At 51.3% G+C, this 12,718-nt stretch overlaps 5 protein-coding genes across 5 annotated transcripts; 2 read left to right on the plus strand and 3 right to left on the minus strand.

Moving 5' to 3' along the window:
* Positions 1 to 247: 247 nt before the first annotated feature.
* On the minus strand, positions 248 to 1,144 carry STEHIDRAFT_159702 (uncharacterized protein; the record flags this gene model as incomplete). Its single annotated transcript, XM_007307108.1, has 4 exons — positions 248 to 372; positions 496 to 540; positions 603 to 692; positions 751 to 1,144. The coding sequence occupies 4 exons, from the start codon at positions 1,142 to 1,144 to the stop codon at positions 248 to 250; spliced, it is 654 nt and encodes a 217-aa protein (XP_007307170.1).
* A 2,048-nt stretch (positions 1,145 to 3,192) lies between these two features.
* On the minus strand, positions 3,193 to 4,860 carry STEHIDRAFT_141005 (uncharacterized protein; the record flags this gene model as incomplete). Its single annotated transcript, XM_007307109.1, has 3 exons — positions 3,392 to 4,860; positions 3,249 to 3,286; positions 3,193 to 3,199 (listed from the first exon to the last, which is right to left on the minus strand). The coding sequence occupies exons 1-3, from the start codon at positions 4,766 to 4,768 to the stop codon at positions 3,193 to 3,195; spliced, it is 1,422 nt and encodes a 473-aa protein (XP_007307171.1). The 5' UTR covers positions 4,769 to 4,860.
* A 699-nt stretch (positions 4,861 to 5,559) lies between these two features.
* On the plus strand, positions 5,560 to 6,961 carry STEHIDRAFT_159704 (DUF159-domain-containing protein; the record flags this gene model as incomplete). The annotated part of the gene is made up of 5 exons (XM_007307110.1): positions 5,560 to 5,592; positions 5,675 to 6,015; positions 6,084 to 6,413; positions 6,473 to 6,806; positions 6,866 to 6,961. The coding sequence occupies 5 exons, from the start codon at positions 5,560 to 5,562 to the stop codon at positions 6,959 to 6,961; spliced, it is 1,134 nt and encodes a 377-aa protein (XP_007307172.1).
* Positions 6,962 to 7,675: 714 nt separating this feature from the next.
* Positions 7,676 to 9,750, plus strand: STEHIDRAFT_159705 (DUF159-domain-containing protein; the record flags this gene model as incomplete). The annotated part of the gene is made up of 6 exons (XM_007307111.1): positions 7,676 to 7,708; positions 7,781 to 7,989; positions 8,800 to 9,056; positions 9,107 to 9,129; positions 9,213 to 9,587; positions 9,658 to 9,750. 6 exons carry the CDS (start codon positions 7,676 to 7,678, stop codon positions 9,748 to 9,750), a joined length of 990 nt encoding a protein of 329 aa, XP_007307173.1.
* A 286-nt stretch (positions 9,751 to 10,036) lies between these two features.
* On the minus strand, positions 10,037 to 11,719 carry STEHIDRAFT_113301 (uncharacterized protein; the record flags this gene model as incomplete). Its single annotated transcript, XM_007307112.1, has 1 exon — positions 10,037 to 11,719. One exon carries the CDS (start codon positions 11,717 to 11,719, stop codon positions 10,037 to 10,039), a length of 1,683 nt encoding a protein of 560 aa, XP_007307174.1.
* Positions 11,720 to 12,718: the final 999 nt, after the last annotated feature.

Genomic DNA, 12,718 nt, shown 5'->3' on the forward strand with positions numbered 1-12,718 from the left:
ACAACCATCGAATAGTTTGATCCTGATCCTAGACCAGACTCGAGGGACTCGAAGCCGGCGGCACAACTCAAACCTTGTGTTAAACTTACAGTCTCCTTCCTCTGAATCTAGCCACGGGTTTCACGGAATATTTAATTCTATATTGGTACAGCGCGGGTGGAAAAGCGTCAGTGAGTTTCAGATTCTGAGGGTACGGAGGAGCGAGAGTCTAATAGGGTAGCGAGCCCCAGCTTGAGTGACTGTGGTGTTAAGGAAATATCACCGGTTGGGGTTGAGTCTTACGGAGTGGGACGAGGAGCTCGATCTGCTCGCGAATAGGCGTAGAACAGGGGGAGGGAAGGAGAAGCATGGTGTCAGGAATATATTCGGAGACTGGTATGGTAGGTTATATTTTAGATGAGTGTAGGATCGGGAACGGGAGGTGGTTTGCATATGTGCTGCCTTGACAACTAGTATAATATGAAGGTATTGATATTAGAGGAGAAGGGAACATACCGACGGTGGTACGAGGAAGAAACACGGAGTAGAGTAGACCGAAGACTTGAATTGAAACAATCAGACACTGGCAGGCAGGTCAGTGTCACTGCGCCCTTCAGAGTCACTTGGAGTGCTCTGTTCCACTGGGCTCGACTCTTCCTGCAGCTTCTTCCATTCGAGTATGCTCATGCCCCAAGGACGTTCGTCCTTCACGACTACAGAAATATATTCATCAGCATCCACTCGACGTATGCATATAAAAGAGGAACATACCGATCGGCTTCTCCTCAGATTCTCCGTCTTCGACGAGAGCAGGCGCAGGCTCAGGGACAGGTACTGGCCCCCAAACAGTATAAGGCCCAAGCTTATGAAAAGACGGAGGGAGCTTCAGTGCCCTTTTCTCGAGCTCCTCATGTGTCAAGGGGGTGCTTTGTCGCTCGAGACACTGGTAGTAGTCATAGGTCTCGGTCGGGGAACTAGAACTAGAACTCTCATTGTCGGGGCCAATGGCTAAGATCTCGGCAGGGGAAAAGAAGCGGGGAGTGAACGAGGGGTGATTTTCTGTGGCGGCGTTCTCGTTCGTGCCGGGGTTGGGGATGGTGAGGTCGCTCAAGGGAATAGTAGTCCCTGTCAAAGGGTTGGTGACGTAGGTCGTCTGTCCGGACATGTCGATTGAGAAATCGATGGCGTAGACAAGAGGGATAGTTTACTATGGAAAGCGAGGACGAGGCTCAGAGTCGAGGTGGTTGATGTGAATCGGTGGAGTAGGAGGAAGGAGCAGGATACCAGAGCATTTTATATCGATTCCGCAATTGCACGGCACACGTCCTGCCCTTTGTTCAAAAAGACGCAGACACGAGTGGCACTGGAACCATGCCTACGACTTATGTACGTAAACGGTGACGAATGCCCGTTGGCACGTCGCAGAACAAAGAGAAAGACAAAGCCGGGCAGCGGAGTGCCAACGGTTGTGTGACACAGAACGTGGCACTCGTCATCCTAGCAACGACGGAAGCTACGTCATACCCGGCACTTACAGTGCACGCGCTATACGCAGTAGATCTCTAGAATTACAGGTGGGAGGGTGGGAAGGGCTCAAGACACGCGCCACACTTTTGCGCAACAAGCGCACGAGGCTGTCGATCAGATCGCCACCGAATAGGTTCAAAACAGGAGTCTGAGTTCCAGTGGTAAATGCCCATAGCAGAATACCAAAGGCCATCCGACAAGGTATCGCAAGAATACGGCGAGTAGCGAGGACGAGATAGCAACGGGTCATCGGGGGTGAGTGGCACACATGTTTGTGGCCCGGCTGAGTGTGAGCTGTGTCTAAGGCGTAAACAATAGTCAGTTTCAACAAGAACTCCCCACATAAGGAACATAAAGTACTCAAGTAAACAACGACGGGCTTGTGCAGAGAAACAACACTTACGCTCGTTCTAGTTATTTTGTGAACACCTATATGATGGCGAATCAGTCGGTGAGTCGATCCTCAAGTTAGAGCTCGAGGATAAACCAATACCTGGAAACGTTTTCCTGTAGTCAGTTTCGATCGTGGATCGCCGTGTTATCCCGCAGCTGCAAAAGTCGTCTGAAATGTAGAAGGTCAGTGAGTAGATGTCACACCACAATGTTGGTACTCGATCACGTTTCTCTAGTGATCTCGAAGCTATGTTCGAGGACCAGAGGAACAACAGTCAACAGGCTTGCTAGCCGGAATGAGGCTTTTAGTTAGACACGACATTTGGGTCCGAGTCTTGGCTTCCACAACTTATACAGGAGAGCAGGACGGGAATCTGGAGAGAGGCATTTTCTTTGAGAAGAAAGGCAGTGGCGTCAAAGTAATGACGAGAAGGAGGACAAGCCAAATGAGTCTATGAATTCTTGTAATCAAGCGGCTATCGAAGGTGGAGAGATGGTAGTCCTTGATAGGAGGCCAGTGGCGGTGGACTACTTGACCTACAGGTCTTGCCAAACGACATACGACACAAAAACACGAGGCATAGACCGAGAGAGCAGCTGCACAAAGGTTGATGGAATATGTCCGCTGTCGTGGCCGATGTAGCCTGCACCTGAGAAGGGTTTCACTCGGCAGTAAGTTTGTCGCGAGTGTGGCGTTCAGCATCTTGACCAGAGATGGAATAAGGCACAGAATGCTGTGGAACGAGGCACCCATGTGAAGTTCTTGAATGTTGATCCTCAGCGGCTGTTGAGCGTTGTTAGCCATGGTTCAGAACGGGAGAATGTCGGAGGAGTGAAACGTGCGAATGTCAGAACCTACTACATAGTTCTCTGGGTCGTGGGTGGCGGTTGGGTTCAGGAAGGCGTGAGTGTCATCGAAATAAGCTTACTACAGCCAATACCGGGGTGAATCGCACCCTCTGTTTGTAGTACATGAGGCGAGTGCTGTGAGACACAATATTTTTGGGATGCTCCAGGTGCTTGGCTTTTCAGCATCAGACGCCGGTCTGAGAAGCCGAAAATAGATCGAAGGTAGGCTAGCTAAGAGGATAGAGATAATCCCTGATATGCCGATGCATCGAAGGCCTAAACCATGAATATTTATCACACCAAACCTTTTGTGTAGGTAAACCATCTCCATGGACTTCGACGCAGGTGCTTACTTCGAGGCTTGGATGTCTCGTGGATCCGTCTCTTCGACATAAGATTGATGGCGAAGGTACACACGTAATGAATAGCAAGGTAAGCGAAAAACTATGCGCTGAACATCAGAAATTAATCCAGTCAACAGTCCGATTATGACCACGAACCTGACTCTGGAGCGAAACACCTCAGAGGAGGCAATGAACTGAAGAAAAAATGAAGACGAGAATTAGGATGAATACGAAAGAAGGAGATGGGCGTAACTCGCCACACTGATACAATCCAGAAAAGACCTCCAAGAAAGAGACACCCTCCGTTTCTGCAGCCAGATCAGCTTCCAACACCGTTTCGAGTAGAGTATCAATTGTGTGCGTGGCATAAGAGGATCCGGACGGACGAAACGTGGCGAAGGCTTCGACGTTGTGAGCAAGCCAGTCAACGTCCAACTCGGATAGGGAATGATGATCCAGTCTATCTGAATCAGGAGCCTCTTGATGGGGGCACCGACTGCACGCCGTATAGTGATCAACTCCTTGAGTTCGTCTATATCCGGATTGAACGGATCGGATAGAACGAGAGTGCTCAAGCGGGGGATGCATATCGCGGGAGTGTGATCGGATTGGGAAGCGAGTGAGAGTGACGAACGAGTGAGTCGGACGATGCTGGGTAGAAATCGGTAGTACGAACGACTCAGGGCCCGCTCGATCACCAAGACCCGAAGACTGTCGAAATCATGGTACATTTCTTCTGCAGGGTCGGGATCCGTCCGTAGCAGTATTATTGCGTCAACTCTTAACGCCTCAACCGACCGCAACACTGATCTACCGGAGTGGATGTATGGTACGGACAAAGTCTCTATGAGGGCATCGAAAAACCCATTGGTGAACCCGAGCCTTACTATGCGCATGCTTGGCGCCACGATTTGTTTCAGAAGGGAGTGGGCAAAGACTGGCCGGACATCTTCGAGGAAAAGCTGCTCGAGTGAAGGTGGATAAATTCGTTTGGTCGAGTCTAGAAGGGGGTCGTGAAAGCCCTCACAAACGAGAATATGGAGGGTTCGAATGTTGGGAGAATGCTCGAGTATGGATATGATGTCCTGGAACGGCGTGTTGAGGCTGTCCTTTTGTTCTCGGATGAAGAGATGTGTAAGAATATGACCTGAAAGTGGCGCCAACCCAAGATGTACGCCATCGATAACACAATATGAGATGGATGGAACGCCGTCGTGCGCGAACACCGGACCCAACGGCTCCGGCACAGGCGTCCGGCCTCGAGGTTCTCCAGAGTGCAAGACGCGGCAGTACGACAGCCATAAGGCAGTGCGCTGGGGAGCAGTGAATCCAGAGAACCACGCAACGTTCGACTGAAGCAGGTTCCAGTCTTCAAGAACGAGCTGAAATGCTCTCCATCTCGCGACCTGTCCAAGAACAATTTCGAGTCGTGTATGCAAGGTGGGACGGTATTCGCAAACGATTTTCTCCCAGAGCGCGGTTCGTCCGTCGCTATGGGTGAACTTCAACTCTTCCGTGGCCGGATACCACCATATCGTGATGTCAAGAGGGAGACTGCCAGAGCGTTCCAAGTAGAGACTGATGCTCGCGGAGTCGTTCAGTCGACGATGAGAAATTTGAATGGTCGTCCACAATTGTTGTGAGGATAGCTGTCTGTCTCCAAGATCTGCACACATGTGAGACTTTGATCGGGAGACCGGAGGCGAGAGTAGAGATACTGTCAGAGGGAAAGACCCGAGGCCCTTGCGCAAGCAAGAAAATGTCGGACAAGACCTCGGGCGGGATGCGATCGATTGAGCATACGTGTGGACTGGCGGGACAGCCTGAGAGGACTTCCCTTTGTTTCTGTAGTAAGAAGACTGTTAAGACCCTAGGCTTTGACATCGTGTCGACAATCTGTATCTTGTGTTGGTGGATGAGAAATCGGAGATATGGGGGGAGATCAGTAATGAACTTCGCTTTTGATCAATATAAGTATGGGCGTGTTATGGAAGGGCAGAAACAATACCTGCCAATATCAAAGGCGCCTGTCTGTCCGAAATATGCTAACAGTCGGCTGGATAGCCTTCTATGATTTAAGCCTAGAGTGAGACTACGGATTGCGTTCGGGAGGAGGACATGGCGACTCAGAGCAGACAGTCATTCAAAGATGAAATCGATGGAAAAGACTCGCGTGCGATGAGCATTCCCACGAGGTTTGCCACAGTGGCACCAAAACAAACACCGGTGCGCATGACTGAGGCCAAAAACGCAGAGCAATATTTTTGTTAGGTAAATAACGCGTATGGAATGTATCGGGGATGAGATAGATGCTACGTTTCGTGAGGGCATGGTATGGGACAAGCTGGGAATGAAATGGTTCTGTGCTGACCCTAACCCTACGTCTACAGGTTCACACTCCGCCTACTGCGGCTAAACTCTCTCCTTATAACTTACCTCCACTATCCAAATTCGATTTCACCGCAACATGGCCTCCTACAGAATATCTCTAGGTTGCACGGTACGTTCTCTGTCCTTATATAATGTTTTTATATTATATGTGATATGCATCGCATATCAATGCTAATCATCGTATCCTGCAGCACGAAGAGCTCCTACGTCGCCTGAGAGACTCGGTAGATCTCCCCACTATCGAGTCCCGGATCGACCAGGATCAGTTTGTTCCACAACATCACATCGGACCAAGCGGTCAAGCTGCCATTCTCCTCGGTACCGATGGTGCAGACGGGATTAGCTTGAATAGAGTGGCTACATCTCGTCTTGTGCTTCGTACTATGCCTTGGGGCATGGTCGCCCAGCAGAAGGTCAAGCACCAGATCAAAGATGTCACGACCTACCTCACTGGCGCAGAAATGTTAAGGAAGAATTCAATGAGATGGAAAAGCATAAAGGGTTCAAAGCGCTGTGCTGTAGTCTGCCTAGGGTGCGTCTCCCCCTCATATTTGGATCTTTTTGATGCTGCAAGACTGACTTTCCGCCTTATTACCCCAGGTACCATTTCTGGCATCATACTGCACCGCCAAGCACCTCCAAGGTCCCTTACTTTGTTCGTTTCGACGACAACCGACTCATGTTCCTCGCCGGTCTGTATGACGAGTGTTCGAGAGCCGATGATCCTTTGGACATCACATCCCGTTTTGCGCTCGTGACTACCAAGGCCAACGCAGAGATGAAATGGCTCACGGATCGACAGCCTGTTATACTCTCTACAGCAGCAGATGTAAACGCTTGGCTCGATGTCTCCTCTGGTCTCTCGTTTCCGCAGCTACATCACCTTTTTGAACCACATGACCAGAGTGACCTGGAGAAGAAGTTGACATGGTACGTATTTCCCTCTCCTCTACACTACGAACCTGAAATACTGCTACTCGTTATACTAGGTACCAGGTGCCGAAGGAACTCGGTGACTCACGCAAGGACTCCCGCGAGCTCACACTGCCTGTCCATAATCGTCCTGATGGGATAGAGACCGTGATTGCATCGATAGTTCCCGATATCGAGGAAGTGCAGCCTCCGCAGGCCAGCGGGTCGACGGTGGTGTCCTCGTCGCAGCCCGGGACGGCCACCCAGATCGCGTCCTCGTCGTCTCAGGCTATCGCCACGGCATCGTCGTCAACCCAGGCTACGCCGTCGCAGCCTGCAACCTCCATTCCGGCTTCTCAAGGGATTCGTCCTACCCGTGCGCATGCCAGACCCAAGGTGGAGGGTGGCGTAGTAAGTCCTCGTATATTGCTGTCTCATTGGCGTTAACTTAGTGCTTCGATTTTGTGCAGGAAAAGCGCCGGGCTGCCAAAGCCAAGAAATTCAAAGGCGAACCAGTGCCGCCGGAGGGAAAGCTTGACCATTACTTCAATGGTCGAAGTCAGTGAGAAGTGCTCTCGCAAGTGAGTCTTCCTTCGCTCGTGTTGGTTTGATTATTGTACCGTACCTCTTATCCAGTGGGGTCCACTCTAGGCCTGGAGCGCGGTATACGTTGAAGCTCTCGCTGGTTCGAGAGCGGTATCGTTCGTGTGTGGGTGTTCGGAGTGGTGGTGGGGCTCGCCGACCGGTCTGAGGGATGTGATAGACAGTAGGACATTGTGAATATATGCTTATGTATATAGTATTTATGGAAAATCATAAAAAACAGTATGGAACGTACAATACTGTACCTCCCAGACGTTAGGCGACGTCCGGTGTCCCAAGGGGCCCATCGCCCCCGCCAATTTTGCGCGGGTCTCCCGCCAAATGGGAGTTCCCACGTTATGTAAGCGTCGTCTAACTGCTGGGACGTACAGTAAGGGGGGTTGTAGAGGGCCGAGCATCGCCGTGAACCGTAATCAAAGGATGAAGACTCTGCGACTTTGGTGCGATTCTAGGTATAGAGTACGTATCATAGTTCCATCATATCACGAAAAGCGTCCATGAAGCAAGTATCATTCCCCGACGCCATCTCGACCTCCACGTCGAACAACAAGTCCAAAGAGGTCCAAAGTCATCGGCTCCGGTCAAAGCTATGCTAACCCTAACCCTAGACCACCCGCTACGGCTAAACTCTCTCCTCACGACTTACCTCCACCTTCCATCTTCAATTTCACCGCGTCATGGCCGCCTACAGAATATCTTTAGGTTACGAGGTACGTTCTATTATATCATATCTATATCCTATGCGATATGCATCGTATATCAAAACCAATTCTATACTGTAGCACGATGAGGTCCGACATCGCTTGAGCCAGCTGGTTGATCTCCCTACTATTGACAAGGACTGGGTCGACGAGGAACAATTTACTCCGCGATACAACATCGGGCCAAAGGGCAATGCCGCCATTCTGCTCATGAATGGTACGGATGGGGGTAGCTTGAATGATGTGGCTACGTCTCGTCTTGTTCTTCGTACTATGCCTTGGGGCATACTGTACGTCTCTGCAGTTAGGCGACGTCCCCTGTCCCCGGGCCTCTGTCGCGTCGCTTATTTTGACTTTTGTCCCCACGCCACACAGAAATGTCGCCTAAGTTCCCCCAAAGTGATACCGTGTCGTGAAAAAATCAGAAGAATCAGAATATTATATCATTTCACTCAGAAACTACTTAGAAAGCCGAAAGAACAGCAAGAGCGTCAGTACAAATACCGCATCCAACTCATTTGCAGGCTGGAATATGGATCGTCAACTTCGCCGCAACCTGTTATACCTCCACCGTACCCACCGTGCCGCCGCTACCTTCATCTGTTCCATCGATTCTGCTCCTAGCCACCGCCTTGGCTTCAAGTTGGCTTTGCACTCCTTCGCGGCGGGTTTCTTGGTGGATGGTTTGACTGATCTCAAACTGATCTTGTCTTTGTCGGTTTACCCCTCACCTCATCTGCTGTTTGGAACGCTGCCGAATTTTTACCTCCTCAGATAGCGATATCCAAAAGGACAGGGAGCGCATCAGCGGGCGCTGCGACGTTTTGCGAAGTTGTGGCGGGTGCCACCAACGCAACGGCATCGGATGCTACCACCCCTTGAGCAGTTCCAGTCTTAGAGGAGGATGCTCAGCACGTCATCGTTGATCAAGGATGCTACGACTTATATCATTGGTGCGGAGGGATTAATAGGTAATGTCAGCGCATTGAGAAGTATGAGAGATTCCAAGCGATTTGTTATAGTATGCCAAGGGTTGGCCAAGGGTGCGTCTGCTCCTCAATTTTTACCAGACTGCACGAATGACTATGACACGGCTCTAGGTATCATCTATGGCATCACACTGGAGCACCCGGCACTTCTAAGATTCCTTACTTCATTCGTTTTGTCGACGATCGTGTCATGTTCCTCGCTGGTCTGTACAACGAGTGCGCGACAGCTGCCGATCCTTCTGATATCACATGGCGTTTCACGGTGGTGTCCACGAACGCCAACCGAGAGATGATGTGGCTTAAGAATCGGCAGCCAGTGATACTCTCGACAGAGGCGGATGTGAAAGCTTGGCTTGATGTCTCTTCTGGTACTTGTCCTCCGGGGTTGTTCGATATACTTCGGCCTCACGACCACCAGGACCAGACAAGGAAATTGACGTGGTACGTCCTCCCACAGTTCATACTTTGCTAACCTGAGATGTTGCCTCCCACACCGCTAGGTACCAAGGCCCGATTGATGTCAGAATGCACGTCTGAACTTACCCGAGTTCATCCAACCTGTATATGGACGTCCGGATGGGATAGAGTCTGCATTCGCCCAGATGGATCCCGATATCGAAGCGCAGTCCTCGCAGGGTGAAGGATCAGTGCAGGTGGCATCCCCATCGTCCGCTGTGGCCACGCACGATTCATCGTCGTCCGCTACCGCCACGCAGGCTTCATCGTCATCCGCTACGCCCACGCAGGCTTCGTCGTCGTCATCGTCGTCGTCCCAGAATGTGCCCACTGCGTCGACGTTGACGCAAGCTGTGTCCTCTCAGCCTGCGGCGCCCCCGTCCGCCTCCCAGGGCATGCGCCCTACCTGCGCGCGCGCTAGACCTAAGCCTTCAGCTGATGCGGTAAGTCGCGATGCCTTTCTCTCGTTTGCTTCATCTGATAATTCTTGCTCCTGCGTTGGGAACGGAACAGAACAGTACCCCCAAGAAAAATCAAAAACGCAAAGACGACCCCGTGCCGGAGAACGGAAAGCTGACGCATCACTTCGATGTTCTGCCTCGGTGACGGGTGTCGTTGTCTGTGAGTTCACCTTGTCCTTCGCTTTCTTTATTGCACCAGAGCTCTGATATAGTGGCATGAATGATGTTGTGGAACGGAACGAACGGTGTGGATTGCGTGTGTATATAGTATTCAATGAAAATCATAACATATAGTATGGAGCGTAGAAGAAGGGAGACTGTAAGGACCGAGCCATCGCTGTGAAGACCTATCAGTGAAACTGTATTCAAACGAAGAAATTTCGGCTACCCCCACAACGAATCGTCCAGCGATTGTAAGTATAAAGTCCGTATCACAATTTCATCATACCGCGAAAGACGTCTACAAAACTCGTACCATTCTCGGCCCCCATCTCGACCTCCACCTCGAACAACACATCCAACATATCATCTACCCTCTCCCGACTCGGCAGACGATCCTTGTCGAAGATAAGAACCTCTTCGACGTTGGCTTTGAGCCAGGCAACGTTCTCGGCGGGGAAAGCCTCGTCTGCTGGCTTTTTCGGGTCCGTGATCATTGACCGATGAGGCTGAATGAGAAGTCGCTGTATCGGGACGCCCATCTCCTTCCTCGTCTTGACCAGGTCCTGGATCTCTTGCATATTCCCGCCTTTGATCCCTTGAAGCAGAACAGTGCTCAAGAGAGGCATACACGTCGTAGAGGAAGGGGTGGAGGAGTCGGCCTGATTCATCGCGTTATCAGCGGCTGTCAATTGGCGAGTATACTGGACGAGGTTCGAGATGTGATCCCGGTTCTTCCGAACGTCGAGGACGAGGAAGCGAACGTTGATGAGCCTGCCGAAGACGTCTTGCTCGTCTTTATCGCCGATATACGAATCCCCCTCAGCGCCTCCAAATTCACCCAGTTGAAGCCCTTCGATGGAGCCTAATATCGACCCAGGAAAGTGAAACGCAGGGTCGGCACCGTGATAATCGACCATATCCTTATAGCAGTTGTGAAGGGTCGTGAGAAAGCCATCGAAAGTGCGTTCCCAGATGTCGAGGGAAAGCCTCTTGAGGTTGGGGAAGTAGGTGCCCTCGAGGAAGAACTCGGGCCAGTATTCGGAGACGTCAGAGATGGAGAGCACTTCGAGGGCTGGGAGGCATACGATGTCGGCCGGCGAAACCTCCAGAGGCTCTTCCTGGACGACGAATGAATGGATGAAGAGTCGGCGGAGGTGGGGGAGTTCGTGCAGAACTTCGAACAGCTCATGTAATTGCGGCATCTGTTCCTCGCCCAAGTTGTAGAGCTTCAGAGTGGTGAGACTTTGAAGCGAGGGAAGAGGAGACGTCAACGTAACCCCGTCGAGGCGAAGGGAGCTGAGACTAGAATTGCGAACGCCAGTGAAGCCAACGAGGTCGCCATTGCTCCGACCGATGTTCACGGCGAGGTTGCGTACTTGGGGTGGGAGGATGTATTGGAGGTCTAGGGAGATGAGCTGGGGTGCAGTGGCAGTGTAGCACTGTGCGGCGAAGGATTCCATCATATCCGCGTCGTCTAAGACCACTCGAACCGAACGCCAGCGCTCGATGTGCTCGAGCAGCAATCCCAACTGATCGCCCATATCATGCCCATACTTCACTACCGCCTGTCGGTAGATAGCCTTGAGCAGTCTATCGTCCTTCTCATCAGCAGCGAAGAGCAACCAAGGAAAGGAAGGAAGCCACCGAATTGTGACGTCGAGAGGGTTATCGTTGGAAAACATGAGATGTGCAAGGAGAGCGCTGTGGTTCAGCCGACGATGGCTGACATAAATGTGGCCCCAAAGACCGGGCGTGTGTTGAGCGATGAATCGCCAGCGTCGGTTCACCTGAGATAACTGCAGAGGTAATTCGGACAGCTCCTGTGAGATGGTGTCGATGGCTTCAGAATTGGCGGGCATGTGGACGGTAGCCGAATTGGTGACGAGACGAAAGACTTTAGTCAATATCTCCATAGGGAGAGACTCGACGGCGAAGGAGTGGTCGCACAGCATGATCCTGAGAATACGAGCAGTAGCAATAGTATACTCAGAGAAGGAGCGTTGTGATGAGGGGATGGGAATGAAGTAGTCGACAACCCCTCAGGTCCGTGAGGGGCTGTCTTATATATGCACGAAAAAGTCTGAGGTATTCGGACCGGAGCATATTGGGCTGGCACACTGTGTCATTGTCCATCAAACGTAACAACCACCTACAGCCTTTGTCTGAGTGTCTCGAACCCTTGGCAACAACTTGGCAACCTTGTTTCGCCAGTTGCACCTTGAAATGGGCCGGGCTCAAGTGGTGATATTGGTCAATGGCTTTCTCAGCAGTGAATGTAGCAAGATAAAAGGCAACGAAGCGGCATCTGCGTACCACAGTTCGTAGGTAATGAAAGGGCTCAAATATACTTGCCGCCGTGCAAAATTGTCGCCAGGTGTCGCCGTCTTGACCGTCCAACAGCAGGATCAACTTCATTCGGATGGCAGCGGATGGTGTCCCCGGATCTTATCTTATCTTCGAAGTTTGGGATCGCCTAACGACGTCAATATTTGCAGAAACTGTTTCTCGCTTTCACCACCATGATCCTACGAACTCTAATTCCGAGTCAAACAGCGAAAGCATGCAAATATCACAGCTGTGAGTTACCGTTGAGTAGATATAATTCTGCCGGTTCTCTGCTACGATCGCCTTATCATCACACCCTATCGCGCAAGAATGCCATGCATTTGGTCCTGCAGGTAGGACCGCCGTACCGTTGCCACAGAGTTCACGGTCTGTTGACGCGCTGCTCGAATGCAGACCATGTCAAACTTCGATTTGTGCCTCTCCTGCGCTGATTTTCACATTTTGGAGAACCCAGAAGTGCTTTGAATAGCTCATTTGGTCTCCATAATTCATATCTGCTGCCTAGAGCACAAACCGATACCACAGGAGCCCGAAATCGCATTTCGGCCAGCCCAGAAAAAATCCGGGATATCCCGGAGGTCGGCCGGAAATGAGACGGCGTCGGT

The sequence above is a fragment of the Stereum hirsutum genome, assembly GCF_000264905.1.
Source record: "Stereum hirsutum FP-91666 SS1 unplaced genomic scaffold STEHIscaffold_12, whole genome shotgun sequence".
NCBI lineage: Eukaryota > Fungi > Basidiomycota > Agaricomycetes > Russulales > Stereaceae > Stereum > Stereum hirsutum.